Source organism: Schistocerca cancellata, chromosome 8 (genome assembly GCF_023864275.1).
Source record: "Schistocerca cancellata isolate TAMUIC-IGC-003103 chromosome 8, iqSchCanc2.1, whole genome shotgun sequence".
NCBI classification, from domain to species: domain Eukaryota; kingdom Metazoa; phylum Arthropoda; class Insecta; order Orthoptera; family Acrididae; genus Schistocerca; species Schistocerca cancellata.
This window is the reverse complement of record NC_064633.1, coordinates 585,561,489-585,579,390: the sequence shown is the minus strand read 5'-3', so window position 1 is coordinate 585,579,390 and position 17,902 is coordinate 585,561,489. Positions and strand designations below refer to the sequence as shown.

Here is a 17,902-nt window from a genome sequence, read left to right as displayed (position 1 = left end):
GCCAAGCCAAAGGAATGCTTGGATAAGGGCCAGAGGTGGACCAACATGTTATTAATTTGTGAAATTATTTCTCTTGAGTAAATCATTTATGAAATTGTAATCTTGAGTTTGTCTGTACATGTTCATCATATTCACCGATTTCAATCTCATTCGGATAACTGCTTAGCCGTGCATTGTTTTTTGGTGTTAAGAATGTAGGAATTCTTGCAGAGAGTCCAGTTGCCAGGTGTTTCAGTGTTACTTGTAATGTAATGTGAGCTGGCACGGCATCTTATGTACGTTTATTAGACTTTTGTACAGAGCGAGAAATATAGCTCACAAATATTTCAAAATTGATTTTACTAATTCGAGATGATTTTCGAACCAAACGTCGGCGTTGGCATTTATTTAGTTTACTGGATGTAGCCACGATTCCTATGAAATAGCCAACTTTTGTATGTCTGATTTGTGTTCATCAACGGCACCATAAGACCCCGGCTAAAACTTCCCGTACTGCTACTTTCACTTGTAGCTACTTGAACGTCTCGTAAGTAGATTTTCCAACTTCGATGTGTGGAAATCCTAACGTGCGCGTAAGCGTAGTGGTAGGGGGATGCTCATGTAAGAAATTCATGCCTGTTTGAACTCAGTTTAAGTCGCTTGTCTTGCATTTTACGGTTTTTCAAACAATTCAAGCCTCCTTGTTCTTCTCTGGGTCATAAGTGGAGTATCTTCAACGAGTCTTATTATCTTTGCCTGTTTACTGTAGCACGTATTCTGCGAGGCGCGAATTTAAATTATTGCAAAAAATTGCCGGAAGTAATATTTGATACACCGGAAATTAAATTAGAAGCGGTATATCTACGAAGAAACCATCAAGATTGAAAGAACACCCTAGGAGGAGATCGTGGGGAAAATGGTACGTGTAATGGGATTTGTTTAGAAATGCTGATTCGTACTTCTCCAGCCATCAGCAATTCATAATATTACGTAACTCATTAGACCCTGTCATTAATTAATATCTTCTGAGATCAATGTATTGCATTCAAACGACTGAACTTTGATTTAAAGGTAGCAGTACAGTCAATGTTTTTATGGTATTTAACTTTCAAGTCCGATCATTTACTTCTGAAAGAGAAGCAAGCCACGCAACAGGTTGTTGCGTGTAAACAATAGCGAACAAGATACATATTCATAAATTATGCTCAGATTTTGTTCTTATCGTACAAGTATCATCTCGTGTATCATGTATTTACATCGCAGAGCAAATATGTCATACTCGCGTAAATGTGTAGGAATGTAATACGCAAATTACTGGATTACGGGTGGCGTAACCGTATGATACTCATTTTATTTGCAACAAGCACTTATTAATAAGCCGATGCCAATGCACTTTGAGAAAATCCTATTTGCAAGTAACATTTCGTTTGTGAGCTATTATCGTTCCCCTTTAACGAACATCGTCATAAATCAGTCAATTTAGCTGTTCATTTACTCAACCAGGAATCATCTTTCAGTGATGTAGGATTTACCATTACAATACAACGAAAGTAAATAGTTCAAAAATTACACACGGTATATGTAAATGTGCCTTTTACAATATGATGACAGGACAAGTGTTCGACTGTGGCACTTTTGATCGTATACACAAGAAAATTTTGGATGTTATTGGACATTTTACTTAAATTTAGTGATTACTAGGAAAAATATTAACGTATATTTTGCTTGTAGATCCTGTATTAGAAATTCAGATATTGCATAGACGAAGTAGTAGGGGCCCGTTGAAAATATTTTGTAGTAGGTCTTTCAGATGCATTCGTATTTACTAAGCATGTTTTATTTTGTGACATTTTATTGAACAGTTTTGTTCTCATATAGAATCTACATTTATGAAACATATTTGTATCGGCATAGGAAAGTTGTGTGTCTCCTTGTAATCTTGCTATGTGCTTGGGTATATCCCATGTTTCCTCATTACATTTTGTTTTATAGAACTTAGTATATACATAATACATATTCACGGTAAAGGTAATACATTTTCTTGTTTTTAAATCATGGTTTGCACTAGTATTTGCTCTTCCTGTAATAACCTTAGCGTTTTTCACTTTGATTCCAAAAGTAGAAGCTGCAGAAGAGTTTTGGAAATACGGAAGCGTCCGATCCCGCCCGTCTGCTTTGACCCATGACGTCACAAATATGGCGGAAACAATAACAAACACACACACTTTCCACAAGAAGCCTAATGACACTAACGGGACAAGTGCGGGAAATGGGGTGTTTTGGGTGAGGGGCAAACTAAATATAAACAAATTTAGACGCCTTGTGTAGCTACAACGTGTAAGTGAAGACAGCCATGCATGAATACCCGCCCACCTCCCCAGGGGTCGTAACCCCTGCAACCCATAGAAGATAAAGATGCTTCAGTAGCTGATTAGTGTTTTTTGTCTTTAAAAAAAAAAAAATCTCACGGGATAGAACGAACAGATCAGAAAGATAAATATAATACACTAAAACAGAAATTGGGGGAAACAGATAATTAAAATAAGTAATAAGTGTTTTTAAATTTAAAAAAAAATCTCACGAGATAGAACGAACAGATCAGAAAAGTAAATAAAATAAGATAAAACAGAACTGGAGACAGCCACACTCAAACCAAACTCCGCGCCGTCATGACGTCACACACGACAACACCCTTAAGTCACGGGTCAAAGCCGACGCGTGGGATCGGACGCTTCTGTCGACCCAGAGTTTTGCCACAATATGAAATCATATTTCAGACATGCATGAAAGGCACCCTTTAAAGGTAATTGCAAGCACTCTACCTGGTACTGACAAAGTCTGCATGTTTGCCCCATTTTAAATCACCCTAGTTTAGTGCATCATAATAGTTAACTCTCCCTATGGTGTGAGATAAACCATTTTTACAATCATAGTACATAGAAAAAATATAGCCTCATGCGAACGATATACATGATAGTCTGAAGCTACACTGTGCTGTATTTTTACATAGAGTTGTTCATGCTTAAGTGGTTAGTACTTAAATATGTAAATATGTTAATTCTCTCTCTCTCTCTCTCTCTCTCTCTCTCTCTCTCTCTCTCTCTCTCTCTCTCTCTCTGTGTGTGTGTGTGTGTGTGTGTGTGTGTGTGTGTGTGTGTGTGTGTAGGGGGGACGGTTAAGAAAGTTTAGTTTTATATGTTGTACACTAATATTTTGAAGCAGTGTCTTCAGTTATTTAAGGCTCTTGTGTCTTTGAGTGAATTGCTAGTTTTTCCGTCTACCTAACGAAATTAGCAAGGTAGTGTTGAGAAGAGAGGCTTGCTACCAACCTTTGAACAACATTTTTTAGTGTGTACATGGTGCTCCAGGCTGTAGCATTGCTTCTTCCTTTCCTGTCCTGCAGTTCTACTTTCTGACTATGCCTTTTCTCTAACTTGTCCTCTATGATGGATTCTCTGCTGACAACCTAGCTTGCTCGTAAGGCATCGATTCTGACTTCTTCAACTTTATCCTCTCATTTTACATTTGGTCCCCACACAAGGGTTTGAGCTCCACCTTTCCCCAAATTCTTTACAGATTGAGCAGGAAGATCACTCTCTACGCAGGACAGTAGTCAGTCTGTGTTGGAGGTCACCAGTTATCCGTATGGTGTTAGCTCTCTGACCATTCGGGGAATGCATTATTGATATCCGAGCTGTCACATCACCCCTCCCCCCCCCACCACCGCACACACACACACACACACACACACACACACACACACACAGTGTCTGTCTGTTTGGGTGCAGCAGGACATCGGCCACCACGCCAGGTGGTCTTTGCTCTGGGTGGGCTAAGCCCTAGGAGAGAGCCGTCTATCAGAGTAGGTAGCATTGTGGTGGGTATTTGACATTATTGTTGTTGTTGTTGTTGTGGTCTTCAGTCCTGAGACTGGTTTGATGCAGCTCTCCATGCTACTCTATCCTGTGCAACTTCTTCATCTCCCAGTACCTACTGCAACCTACATTCTTCTGAATCTGTTTAGTTTATTCATCTCTCGGTCTCCCTCTACGATTTTTACCCTCCACGCTGCCCTCCAATACTAAACTGGTGATTCCTTGATGCCTCAGAACATGTCCTACCAACCGATCCCTTCTTCTAGTTAAGTTGTGCCACAAACTTCTCTTCTCCCCAATCCTATTCATTACCTTGCATGCCCTCAGGAAAAATTACGGCCGTAGTTTACCCTTGCTTTCAGCTGTTCGCAGTACCAGCACAGCAAGGCTGTTTTGGTTAATGTTACAAGGCCAGATCAGTCAATCATCCAGACTGTTGCCCCTGCATCTACTGAAAAGGCTGCTGCCCCTCTTCAGGAACCACACATTTGTCTGGCCTCTCAACAGTTACCCCTCCGTTGTGGTTGCACCTACGGTACGGCTATCTGTATCGCTGAGGCACGCATGCCTCCCCATCAACAGCAAGGTCCTCCTTGACTCTGCTGTAGGATGAAAACAAAATCAAATGACTTGCGGACAGTTATTCCCCTCTATTCCTGATTTGTACCTGAACAGACGGATGGTCTTTTCTTTCTAACTAATCTGGTGTATTTCATAGGGAATATTGGAAGCTTATTTGGCAAACTATTTTCCCGTAGCAACTGTGAGTGGTTCCATCATAATTAAGGCGGCCTATCAATTCCCGGGTGGCACACTCATACAAACAGCTTCATGTTGACCTGTTACCATCGAACAGTATAAGAAACACAGCAGTCCGCAGCTCGTGGTCGTGCGGTAGCGTTCTCGCTTCCCGCGCCCGGGTTCCCGGGCTCAATTCCCGGCGGGGTCAGGGATTTTCTCTGCCTCGTGATGACTGGGTGTTGTGTGACGTCCTTAGGTTAGTTAGGTTTAAGTAGTTCTAAGTTCTAGGGGACTGACGACCATAGATGTTAAGTCCCATACTGCTCCGAGCCATTTGAACCATTTGAAGAACCACAACGTGATATAGGAGTTAGTTTTTCAGTGGGACCTAACACTGCAGACGGACGAAGAACTATGAGAACACTCAGAGAGGTGAGGGATCCACTTTTTGCTTGGTGTGCATTGGGGGCAGGCAGACACAGATTAGATGCCAGCAAAGTTATCCTTACTCGTTATAGGTATTTGCTTCCAGAAAAGATCAAAAACATTTGTTACAACTGCAGTAAAGTCATATTCTCCGTCCCCGATTTAGTGTTTTAAAAGCCAACACTTTAGGCAAATGTTTTCCCAGTGAGCGTATGACCCAAATTGCGGGGACTGTGACCAACCACTTCATGAAAATTCTCCATGTGCACTGCCATGTGTCTGTGTCGTCTACCCTAATTCCTGGGGTGTGCTGTCCTGCTCAAGGAATGGAATGGAAAAATGCAGAAAATGGAGGTCAGATTGTCCACTCTTAGTGAAATCAACCTTTGCCTGTGTTGCAGACATGTTATCGGCAGTGCCCTGTGTATTTGCCCCCTTGACATCGACACTGATAGCCTACAAATAAACCTGACTGTGGAGGTGGTGAACGCTCACTTCTCGTGGCTCTTGTGGCACTATCTTCAGGAAACACTTCCCGTATCTGAGTGGAGAAGCAGCTTTGTCCTCTGGTGTCTACCGGTGAGAGGGCATCTTTGAAGAAGGCACCTCCAGTGCCCCCTGAGGTGGCAGATAACCCCTCCCTCACTCCTCCCTCCCCCTTCCCCTGTCATCAAACTCCAAGGCAGCTTTCATTGATGTTGTTCCACTCCCATCCTCAGGACTCCAACAGCAAATTTCCTATTCTTCAGCAATCTGTGTTGCTCTCCAAGAAACACGGTTCGTTGATGACCATTCCCTAACTCTCCACTGCGTTCTGTCAGTACTGTACTGGCCCTGTGAGACCACCTGGAGAGATCTGAACATTGGTTTGCACATAAATCATTGTGCCACACTGAAATAAACATCAGTGCAAGGACAAACAATGCTGGCGATCGCCATTTTTAATGTTTGTTTACCTCTAGATGGAACACGTACATATCTTAAGATGTCCAACTTAACCCAACCCCCCACCCCTTTCCAATTCTATTTCATCTGTTACGTCAGTATTTGAATGCGCAGCATCCCATGTGGGGAAGCACAGCTTTGTCTCGTATGGCCCTTCTGCTTTTAACCTAGGTAGTTACATGTTCCACAGATTATTTCAACAATTCTTTTTATGGAAATGATTTGAAACGAGTTAGTTTACAGGTGTACACTACACATGATCATAGTTAACTTTAATGAACACATTGTTTTTTTAGATGCGTTCATACCACTATACTTACAATCTATTTGATGTGCTTTTTCAAATTTTTATTTGAAAATAGCTTTCCTGATAAGTTATTCAGAAAACCCATTACAAAACGCGTAAGCCATGGATAACTAAGGGAATTAAAATCTCTCAGACTTAGGGAAATTTATGTAAAAGTCAGAATAAGTCAATGTCTGACATTACTTACATACTGTTATATTTCAAGAGAAGCCATTGAAATGTCTAGAAGAATGCACTTTCTGACAGAAATTAATGACGCAGATAATAATCGGGTTGGATTATGTTGTCCACAGAAACTGCGATGTAATTAGAGCAGAAAGGAAGTTAGCAATCAGTCGCAGATAGTAAGATTAAAACTATACAAGATATTCTCCAGGTTTGTTTCCATTAGTATCAGCATGCTCCATGATTGTGTTAATGAAGTCCAAGATAGGAGGAAGGGCATCATTGGCCACAAAATTTTAATCTGCAGATAGATTTCAGGTACTGTGCGGCTATCTTCAGTGCAACTATATCCAAGTCATGAAGACTCATCGTAAATAAAATCGGATTGTACCACATTGACCATACAGGTAAGAATTTGTTGTTTGTAATGTCAGTGTGGTACCATGTGCGATTGTATTTATGATGTCCATCTTGACTTGGATATAATTGCACTGAAGATACACAATAACTGAAATCAGTCTGTAATAAACAGATTAAAAAGTTGTGTCCGATGCTGCTCTTCCTCATGTCTTGGGCATATGGAATATTGTCATACAGGAGACAGGACAGCCAGTCAATGAGCAAGATACCAAACGATTAAACAAAATGACAGTGTTGTGACTGACAATTCAGAGGTTGCAAGTACGCTGAAGAATCATTTCCTAAACGGAGCAGTGCAACAAAACTAGGGTTAAATGGTTCAGTTGAAGCAGCAAGAGAATACACTAAAAATATCAGTCCTAAAGACTTTGCGCAACAAGAAATAGCACCAGCATCCTCCACTGAAATTAGAATTATAAAAATTCTAAAATATAAAGGCTTATATGGAGTTGGTGAAATTTCCAACAGAATTCCGAAAAGTAGCTCTAACTTAATAAATAATTTTCTTGGTAACATATGTAATGTGTCGTTGGCACAGAGGATTTTTCCAGACAGGTTACAATATGCAGTTGTTAAGCCTCTTTATAAGAAAGCTGACAGGAAAGACTTAAATAATTATCGTACAGTTTCATCACTGGCGTGTACTTAGATGCACATCATGGAATCAGGAGGCATCTCATATTTAAGGAGAAACAATTTGCTTAGCATTTCACAGTTTCAATTCCAGAAGGTTTACTCAACTGAGAATGCCATTTATACATTCACCCACCAAATATTGCAATTTATATATTATAAAATAATGCCAACTGGTATTTTGTGTCATCTTTCCAAGGTGTTTGTGTAGATCATGTAACTCTTAGAACATCTCAGGTTGTATGAAATTGAATGTTTTTTATAGAACTGGTTTTGATGATACTCAACAAACAGAATGCAAAAAAAAAAGTTGTATTGAATAACTGAGACATTGTTGGAAAGGTAGAAAATTTTAGTGACAGGAGAAATCACAAAGGGAGTCCCACAGGTTCAATTTTAGGTCCACTCCTGTTCCTTGTATATGTGAATGACCTTCCACTTAACATTCAAGAAGCAGAATCGGTAATTTTTGCAGGCAGTACCAGTGTTATAACAAATCCCATTGGAGAGAAAGCAACAGAAGAGTTGGCAAATGATATTTTCCAAAGAATTATGAAGTGGTTGTCTTAAAATACACTCTCTCTTAATTTTGAGAAAAATACACTATAGTCAGTTTTGTGCAACAGAGAGAGTATACCAGCAATTGACATAGCACATGAACAGGAGACAGTAAGTAGGATAGACTGCTTCAAAATATTTAGTGTGGATATTGATGAAAACGAACCGGAATGAGTATATTATGAGCTTCTCAAACAATTGCATTTGTCTACATGTGCTCTTTGTATAACTGCTAGTCTTGGAAACAAACGATTATTCTCCTGACATTTTTTGCGTATTTTCACTCAGAAATGTCTTATGAAATAATTTTCTGGGGTAACTAATCATTTAGAAAGTACTGAATGCACAAAAGTGAGCAGTAAGAACAACATGCAGTGTTCACCTGTGGTCGTCATGTAAGTATCTCTTCAAGAAGTTGGGAATTTTAACCACACCATCACAGTACGTACATTCATTAGTGAAATTCATTTAAATAATTTATCACAATTTGAGAGCGAGTGAGGTGGCGCAGTGGTTAGCACACTATACTCGTGTTTGGGAGGATGGGGGTTCAAACCTGCATCCAGCCATCCTGATTTAGGTTTTCCATGATTTCCCTAAATCACTTGATGCAAATGCTGGGATGGTTCCTTTGAAAGGGCACAGCCAATTTCCTTTCCTAATTCGATGGGACCGATGAACTTGCTGTTTGGTCCCCACCATCAAATCAACCAACCAACCAACAATTTGAGGAGAATAAATAACCTTTATTGCCCATTATTAAAGATGTCAATGGCTCAGAAATGAGTTTAATATGGAGCAACAAATTTTTTGATCATTCTGCAATACCACAAAATCTCACAGGTAGAAAAGCAAGTTTTAAATCTAACCTAAAATCATTTCTGCTGGACAACTTATACTTCATCAACTAATTTCAATTTAAAAATTCATAGCCCATAAAAAAATTAAAAGAAACCACTAACTTGTTTTAAGCACAGTGGCATGAACAGGACTAAAAAATAATGTGTTCATTAATTAACACTAATTATGTGTACCGGTACATGTAAATTGATTTGTTCCCCATCATTTTGATAAGAGAATCGTTCAAACAATCTATGGAATGTGTAACTAACAGATTCTTTTCAATCTTAATTTGTGCTGCCTCATTGCTGGGCATGGCACCATTTTGCGTTTTGGCTATCAACTTTGTGATTTCTTCCTCAGTTTTGTGGTTTCGCTACAGTCCACGCTACATAATGATTTTTGTGACAGTGACCACTTTTCGGTGATCCTGTCACTTGCTCCTCACTACCTGATAGACCAGTTACCCTGATGGGTTCTTTGAAGATCCATCTAGCATTTGTATATCCCTGCTGTAGCTTTGGCCCTTTTCTGTCAGACTGGACTGGTGAGGTTCTGGGCGATGCCTCTGATGTGGTCACCTGTGCTCCTGAAGCTGCTGTTCCTGTTTCTCTTGGCCTCTCCCATAGTTGGCTGGTGCCGTGGTGGATCAAAGACATTGCAAAAGCTATTCAGGGTTGTCGGAAGGCCCTCACATGTCTCAAGCTGCGTCCTTTACCCACAAACCTCCTCACTTTTAAGTTGTTTCACCGTAAGGCTCCCTGTCTAATTAAATGCAGTGAGAGGAAATCGTGGGAGTGCTCTGTCTCCTCACTTGAGAAAGTATCCTCCTTGTTCACAGGTGTGAGCCAACCTCTGTAGTCTTCGCACTGTCAAAGATTAACAACTGTTACGCATTGCTTCCTTCAGGGTATTACTTGTACCGATGTGTCAGTTCTTGCTGATCACTTTGCAACAGTGCTGGCCCTCTCTTCTCACCTGGCTACCTTTTGAACGCAAAAATGACAAGTTGAAGACATCTCCCTATCCTTCTACCCCTCCTGCCAAGGTGAATTATATCATGACACTTTCACTCATTGGGAACTGCTCCAGGCTCTTGACTTATCATGCAATATGGCACCATGCCCTGATTCGCGTCTTGATCTGATGATCTAACAGCTGAATGGTACTCAAAAACGTCATCTACTGAGGGTCTTCAGCAGCATTAGGCTCTAAGCTGTTTTCCCTTTGCAGCGGTATGACAGTATCATTGTCCCAATCCTTAAAGCAATGAAAAACCCCACATGCATCAACAGCTACCAGTTGATTAGCCTCACCAATGTACTCTACAAATTGTTTGAAATGGTGATAGCCCAACAATTATACTGGGTTCTCAAATTGCGGTCAATGTGGTTTCTGGTAGGGATGATATGCAAATCAACATTCGTTGGGCTAGAAAGAGCAATCCAACAAGCACTTTTTAGTTACCAACACTTTATTCCAGTCTTTTTTTGCTACTTAAGGCATGAGAGACCACTTGGGACCAATACATTTGACTTAACCTCCATGACTGAGGCTTTCAAGGCAACCTACTGAATTTTGTCAGTTTTGTTTCGGTTTAGAGTTGTACATCTCTCAGCTACCTTTGGGTCCAAGAGAATGACATCCCAAAGGCTCCATGCTGTGTTACACTCTTCCTCATTGCCATCAATAGACTAGTGACCTCCATCAGGCAACTGGCCATCCCCGTACTGTATGCTGGTGACTTTTGCATTTGACACAGCTCCCATTCTGTAGCTTTGGCTAAACACCAACTCCAAGTCTCCACCCAGAGGGGTTCCACGTGAACCCTGTCATGTGGCTTCCAAGTGTCTTCTGTGAAAATGCAAGTCTCGCTTTCCCGTTGTTGTACTACAGTCCATCCTCACACTGGACTCTTCTTCCATAAAAATCTAACATAGCAATATTAGACTGTAATATCTGTCGGCCGAAGACTAGCTGCATACAAAATTTTAATTCTCTCTGCTTCCTCGCCAACACCTCTTGGGGAGCAGATTGCACTACGCCTCTCTACGTTAACTGAGTTCTGTTCTCATCCCGATTAGACTATGGTTGCCAGCTTTATGGCCCAGCGGCACATTCACCTTTGAATTTATTGGACCGAAAACATCACCATGGAGTGAAACTGCCCAGTGGCAGGCCGTTACAAACTAGTCGTGTAGGCAGTCTCCCTGACGAAGTGCATATCTGTCCTCTTCTGTTCTGACTGTATGAACTGTTGCTCATTTATGAAATCACTATTGAACAATTTCCTAATGAACCAACTTATCAAATTATTTTGGCATCCAACTAGTATCAACCCTCTAACACTACATATGTGCAACAGGTGGTTATACCCGGGTACTGAGAAATTTCAGTGTGGGTTGTTGCTGACAGTTGTTTTTGTACCCTAAAGCATATACCCAGCTGTGTATGCCTGATTTCATACACAGTACCTAACTCAGTCCCATATTATTTTGTGGTTGTGCTCATTTACCTCTAGTTGTAAGAAGGCATGTAAATAATTTAGAATGACATTAGAAACATACATAATATTTACGAATTACTAACAAATAACTAACAAAACAGAGTAGATACGAACAAATTTCAGCACACTGTGCAGAAGAGAAATAGTAAACAAATTTGTATGCACTTACATGCGATATAATTTTATTAAATCAAAACAGTCATGAATTTTTTTTTTCAATTTCTAGTGTTTGTTGAAATGTAACCAACACACAAAAAGCTGTGATGTAACAATACATCTTAAATTTTTTCTAGTTTATCCATTTTTAAGTTAAAATATATCACAAGCTTGAAATCATTTGTCTGCATGTTTATAATACTTGTTAAGAAACAAAAGTTCATCACCATATTTAGGAATTATTTATAATATTTTATCTGAATAATTTTACCTGCCCCACTAAATGTCCTTTCACATGCAGCACTAGTAGCAGGAATACCACAAATATGTCTCAAACAGTGGAAAATCCAGGATGGAATGTAACAATACCAGAGAAGGAAAGTTGCTGCTCACCATATAGCGGAGATGCTGAGTCGCGATTGGCACAATAAAAAGATTTACACAGTTAAAGGTTTCGGCCATTGAGGCCTTTGTCAACAGTAGACACACGTACACACACGCACACACACACTCACATAAATGCAACTTGCACACACATCTGCAGTTTCAGAGAGCTGAGACCACGTCTAATAGTCGTGGAAGTATTGGTGATTTTTGTTTCCACCAATCAAGCAGTCAGTTGTCATCCAAGTCTGATATGTCAGTTACTTGACACAGACACACATCGACATAGCTTTGCGCATCATCAACATTGTTACACCAAGTGTTGTAATCAGTTCTGGTCCTCTTGAATTCTCTGCTCCTTCCCTCGTCCAGTTGCTGCTTTTCGATTGCACGTTGCAGAATTCTCCTGCAGAGATCTCTACAGCACATAATATTTCTTCCTTTCCTGTTGGATAGGAAAGCATTCTCATATTTCAGAAATGAGGAGAGAGAAAGTGGAGATCCTGAGATTCATTCCAAAATTAACTTTCCAACACATATGCCACTAAGCTCTCATTGCCAGTTTTTCCGTTATTTCAAACTTGCCCACAACACTGAGAATCCCAGACAATGGATTTGCTAGCCCATTCAAATATGCTGTCTGAAAAGCAGCTGTTCCAGTTTCTGATAAAGTCAGCACAGTCGCTGTTTCTCTTCGGTTAATCAATAGAGGTAGACAGCTTTATGATCGGTCTAATAGTTCTGCTTCTTCACTGCAGTGTCAACATTAGCCAAAAATTTTTAAAAGGAAAACATAACCTGAAAACCCAAGCACATTTTGCATTTAGATGGAAGCAAAATTCGATTGTAGAAGTGAAAACCATCACGTAGAACTGGATTTCCACAATTTTGAATGGTATTGGAAAATCAATTTACAAAATCTGGTTTTTGGAGTGCCAAGTAAATGTAGTGATTCTATATAACTTAGGAGGCAATACTATATTGTAGGACATGTTTTCTTTTGCAGTTTGTGTTACATGTTACATCTTTGGTGAAGAAACAGCCCCACATTAACCCAAAATGTATTAGGGAACTCACAGGAAACCTAAACGTAAGGAGCTGGAAACTCCTAACTGTCACTCCCTACTGTTAGGTAACCACTGTCTTACATCCAGAGAAATTCTCACATTGTTGTGACAGTGGCAGTATCGGACTTCTCATCCTATTGCTGGTGTTTCTGCTGAAACGTGCTGTACAAATATATTGGGACAGATGTTACAGTTACAGACAAAAACAATCAGGGGAATTTTTTATTACCTCATTTTAGAAATATTCTTCAACACAAATGAAACTTGATGGAGCCATTCCTTTTTGGCAGTCACTAATCCACAATGCCAGATTATCAGTGGAAATAGCCCAATTCACATGGGAAAATATTTGCACTGAAAAAGTATTAAGTATATAGAGAAGTTTGCTTGCTCCAGGCTGTAGCACGTTAAAACGCCCGGACAAGATGGCAGCAGATAGAGTAACTTCCACACATGTGTTGGACACTAAGAATATGGTTCGAATTTCAAATGAACTTGGGGGGGGGGGGGGGGGCTACAAAAAGATAGAATGGAGGGTGTTAATTAAGCAAGAGATTCATTGCATGGAGCAGCACAGACCATATCATTTACAGCCTTAGTGACAGCTTGTAGGTGGCCGACAGCTCGAAGCTTTGACCCCAGGCGTGTGTTGCCTCAAGGCTGGCATCCGCCGATACCACATTGTAGAGATGCGATGCAATGAATAGCGAGGCTAGACTCTGCGGATCTGCCTCCCTGGTAATGGGAACTGATGAGCACGGCACCAGACTGATCTGGCGATGTTTGGGTTAGCGAAGATCTGGTAAGCCACAAATGAGACACAACTGAGCAACAAATGAAAGGGTGCATGGTGTCATCAGCCATTTTATTACGTCGGTACTATGACTTCACAACTAAAAACATACTCCATGTTTCCAGCCCTGCAGGAAGCTGTGCTGACCTACTCCTGTTATATATGTTTACAGCAGAAGTGAGGACTTTTTTAGCTCTAGGATTGTCTTTTCCACATGGCACTGACATGAGATCGTGCAGATAAAAGTTTCCCTTCGCCACTGCATAGGTCATTAATAAATGTCTGTTGATACCGTTCTTCAAATGCTCCTTCTAATCAAATTGTTTGCCTATGGAGTATCGTCTCTGTTGTGTGACAGGATTCATGATTTCCTGTTAGGAAGGTCCCAGTCCATAGTAATTGTCAAAAAGTCATCGGGTAGAACAGAAGTAATAGGCATTCCCCTAGGAAGTGTTATAGGCCCTCTGCTGTTCATGATATACATAAACAATTTAAGAGACAGTCCGAGCAGCCCTCGTAGATTGCTTGCAGGTGATGCTGCCATTTGCCATCTTGTGTAGTCCATCAGATGATCAAAAACAGTTGACTCTATGTATGGTAAGTGTGAAGCCATTGACACTAGTGCCAACAGGAATCGATTAAATTTTAGTTCCACAATAAATCATACAAGACTAAAGTCTCTCAGTTCAGCTAAGTACTTAGGGACCACAATTACAAATAACTTAAACTGGAAGATATGTTGGGGGGAAGACGAACCAGTGTTTTTTATTAGCAGTATACTTTGGAGCTGCAACAAATAAACTGAAAAGACTGCCTACACTACGCTTGTCCGCCCTCTGCTAGTGTATTGCTGTGTGGTAGAATTGAAGGAGAACATAAAAAAGGTCAAAGAAGGGCAGCACGTTTTGTATTATCGAGAAATAGGGGAGTAAGTGTCACGGACATGATACAGGATTTGGGGTGGACATCATTAAAACAAAGGTGTTTCTTGTTGCGGCAGGATCTTCTCACAAAATTTAAGTCACCAACTTTCTCCGCCTAATGCGAAAATATTTTGTTGGCACTCATGTACATAGGGAGAATAATAAAATAAGAGAAATCAGAACTCACACAGAAAGATTTAACTGCTTATATTTCTCATATACTGTTCAAGAGTGGAACAGTAGAGAAATAGTGTGAAAGGGATATGATGAATCCTCTGCCAGGCACTAAAGTATGAATCACAGAGTAATTGTAAATGTAACTGGGAAGAATTTTTCTTAATCACAAACGCTATTTTGGACTTTTTAATAAAAGTGATATATGATAATCACATAATTATTCTAATTCTTGTAGTTTAATCCTTCCACAACATGTTGGTATTTTCAGTATGTCATGCATAATTGATTTACATGCGTAATCAACATTGCGTAATCAACATGTAATCGGCTCATGATTGTGGTCATTCGACTGATAATGTCAGCATCTGTCAGGATGTATTATCAGGATTTAATTACATTGTGTTATAATATATTCTTTCATTGCATGGGCAGAATGTAACAGTTGATGTAGCTTTGCCAATGTGAGTATGTATTGCTTTGGAAAAGTCTGTATTCTACAAGATCAGTTTAGGTATCTTGACAGGATCCTCTGACGTGGAGGTTCTGAGTTCAGTTCCTGGAGAACACCTCCGGTCTCTCTGTGGAATAAATCTCTGATCAGGGTGCTTACAGGCCCATCTGGGTGAACTGCTGCTTCCCATGTCTGCTCCCTAGCTCACTTGTAGAGAAAATATTGTAATGCATAATCAGAACGGTGCTGTATGTTGGGTCAGATTTCATCATAGCGTCAGGTGAAAGGTTTTTCGACCTGGGATTCGGCCTGTCAACCAGCGCAAGAGAGTGACTTGCATGTGTACATTAGGAAGTCCCGGAGTAAAATCCTGTGTGTGTCTACCAACACAGAAAAAAGCAGCAGCAGAAGTAGCAGAGGCCACGGGAGGCGCCGTGAGTGGCTCAGTCTCCACCTCTCATAGTTCTGTCTGGAAACTGAACCGGGTGGCACTCCGTGGCTCGGTTCTGGTGCTGCCAAGCCCCTTCTGAGCTGCTGCTCTCTGTGGAAGGTGGAGGATTCTTTTGAACAGTGTGTTCTTTCCTACACTTTGCGCTCACTGTTTTACTGAAAATTGCTGCTACAGTGATTTTTAGTGCCTGGTTTACTTTCTGCCTTCTGGCCAGTGTAAGCAGTTACTCATCAGCTGTTTGACGGATTCCAAAACTCGGTGAGAATTTATTTCCTTATGCTGTGTTTGTGCTGCTGACCTCTAACAGTCACGACACAGAGCTAATGCACCCATTGTAAGTGACATTTATTCCTGCCCTATGTATTTTAGCAGTTGTTCTGTAGTCATTGTAACACAAGATCATGTGTGTCCTGTTGTTGTTAAGATTTAGTTCTCTGTTTCGCATTTGAGTGTTTCTGTTTGACACTATCATAATACATCGTATATGTGTTAAGTATTTCAGAGTTCATTTTGATAATAAAAGCATAGAGTTCTTTTTGTTTTAGTTCAGGCTTCTGTGAGGCCCCTTGTCTCTGTCAGATGTTCCAAAGCTGAGCTTTCTACTTCGTGACTACCACATGGAAGATGATATAATGTAATCAGCAATTGATTATTTTATTGTTACAGTGGAAGATATATTACATGCCACTTCTGTGGTAGGTGTTTTTTATGCTGTTTTTTGACGCCTACTTTGTGGTCACACTAGTAGGAGCTGTCAGTGAGTGGCATCTATAGTTTTTCAGAAAATAATTTCCTTGTATTTATTAACAATAATAGGTTGCTGGTAAGTGACAATTCATTTTCTTCCCTTATAAATAATTCTTGAAAAATGCTGTGTCTGGCCTTGGCAGTCAGAGACAGTGGTCATAAGTGGAGGAGCTGTGTGTGTGTTTTATCTAATTCAGAAGAAGGCCTTTCACTAAAAGCTTAATTGCTTAGCAGTCTCTTGGTTGTGTCTGTCTGTAACTCAACATCTCTACTGTATGGTGAGTAGGAATCTGTCCTTTTCATAATATTGTCATTATTCCATGCTGAATTTTCCATTGTTTGATTCTTGAAAATTCTTAGTTCATATCAGCAATTTTTAACTATTTTAGAAAATCCAGATGTATAGACTTGAACTATTTAGAGCATTTACTGTCATCTTTGAGAAGCCTGCATTTACACTATCGTTTTATATATATATATATATATATATATATATATATATATATATATATAATAGAAGGAAACATTCCACGAAGGAAAAATATACCTAAAAACAAAGATGATGTGACTTACCAAATGAAAGTGCTGGCAGGTCGACAGACACACAAACGAACACAAACATACACACAAAATTCTAGCTTTCGCAACCAACGGTTGCCTCATCAGGAAAGAGGGAAGGAGAGGGAAAGACGAAAGGATTTGGGTTTTAAGGGAGAGGGTAAGGAGTCATTCCAATCCCGGGAGCGGAAAGACTTACCTTAGGGGGAAAAAAGGACAGGTATATACTCGCACACACACACATATCCATCCGCATATACACAGACACAAGCAAACATTTTGTTGCAAACAATGTTTGCTTGTGTCTGTTTATATGCGATGACATTGCAATTCTGTCAGAGACAACAAAGCTCCTGGAAGATCGCTTAAATGGAGTATTTAGTGTCACGAAAAGAGGTTTTGAAGTAAAACAAGGACAGTGCGCTGTTATCAAAGATAAACATTTTTGAGAAATGGGAATTGTGTTAACATTGAGTATAAAACTGAATTTCCAGAGTGAATCTTCCTTTCTGCAGCAGAGTGTGCACTTATTTGAAATTTCCTGGCAGATTAAAACTATGTCCCATGATTTGAAATTTCCTGGCCGATTAAAACTATGTCCCATGAAGTTTCATAAATTTAAACATTAAGGATATTTTCTAATGATATTTGTCTAAAGTGCAGCCTTGTATGGAAGTAAAATGTAGATGATAAACTATTAAGACAAAAAGACAATGTAAGCTTCTGGAGGAGGAGGAGATTAGTGTTTAACGTCCCGTCAATAACAAGGTCATTAGAGATGAAGCACAAGCTCGAATTAG

The 17,902-nt window shown here is 40.0% G+C and overlaps 1 protein-coding gene across 1 annotated transcript in view; it reads left to right on the top strand.

Annotated features, from left to right (window-relative positions):
- The first annotated feature begins 749 nt into the window (after nucleotides 1-749).
- Nucleotides 750-17,902, top strand: part of LOC126095222 (phosphoribosylformylglycinamidine synthase) — a 202,346-nt gene continuing 185,193 nt past the window's right edge. Inside the window, exon 1 of the mRNA XM_049909959.1 lies at nucleotides 750-898. Coding sequence (XP_049765916.1) covers nucleotides 896-898 — 3 coding nt within the window. The 5' untranslated portion in view covers nucleotides 750-895. The remainder of the gene's footprint in view (nucleotides 899-17,902) is intronic.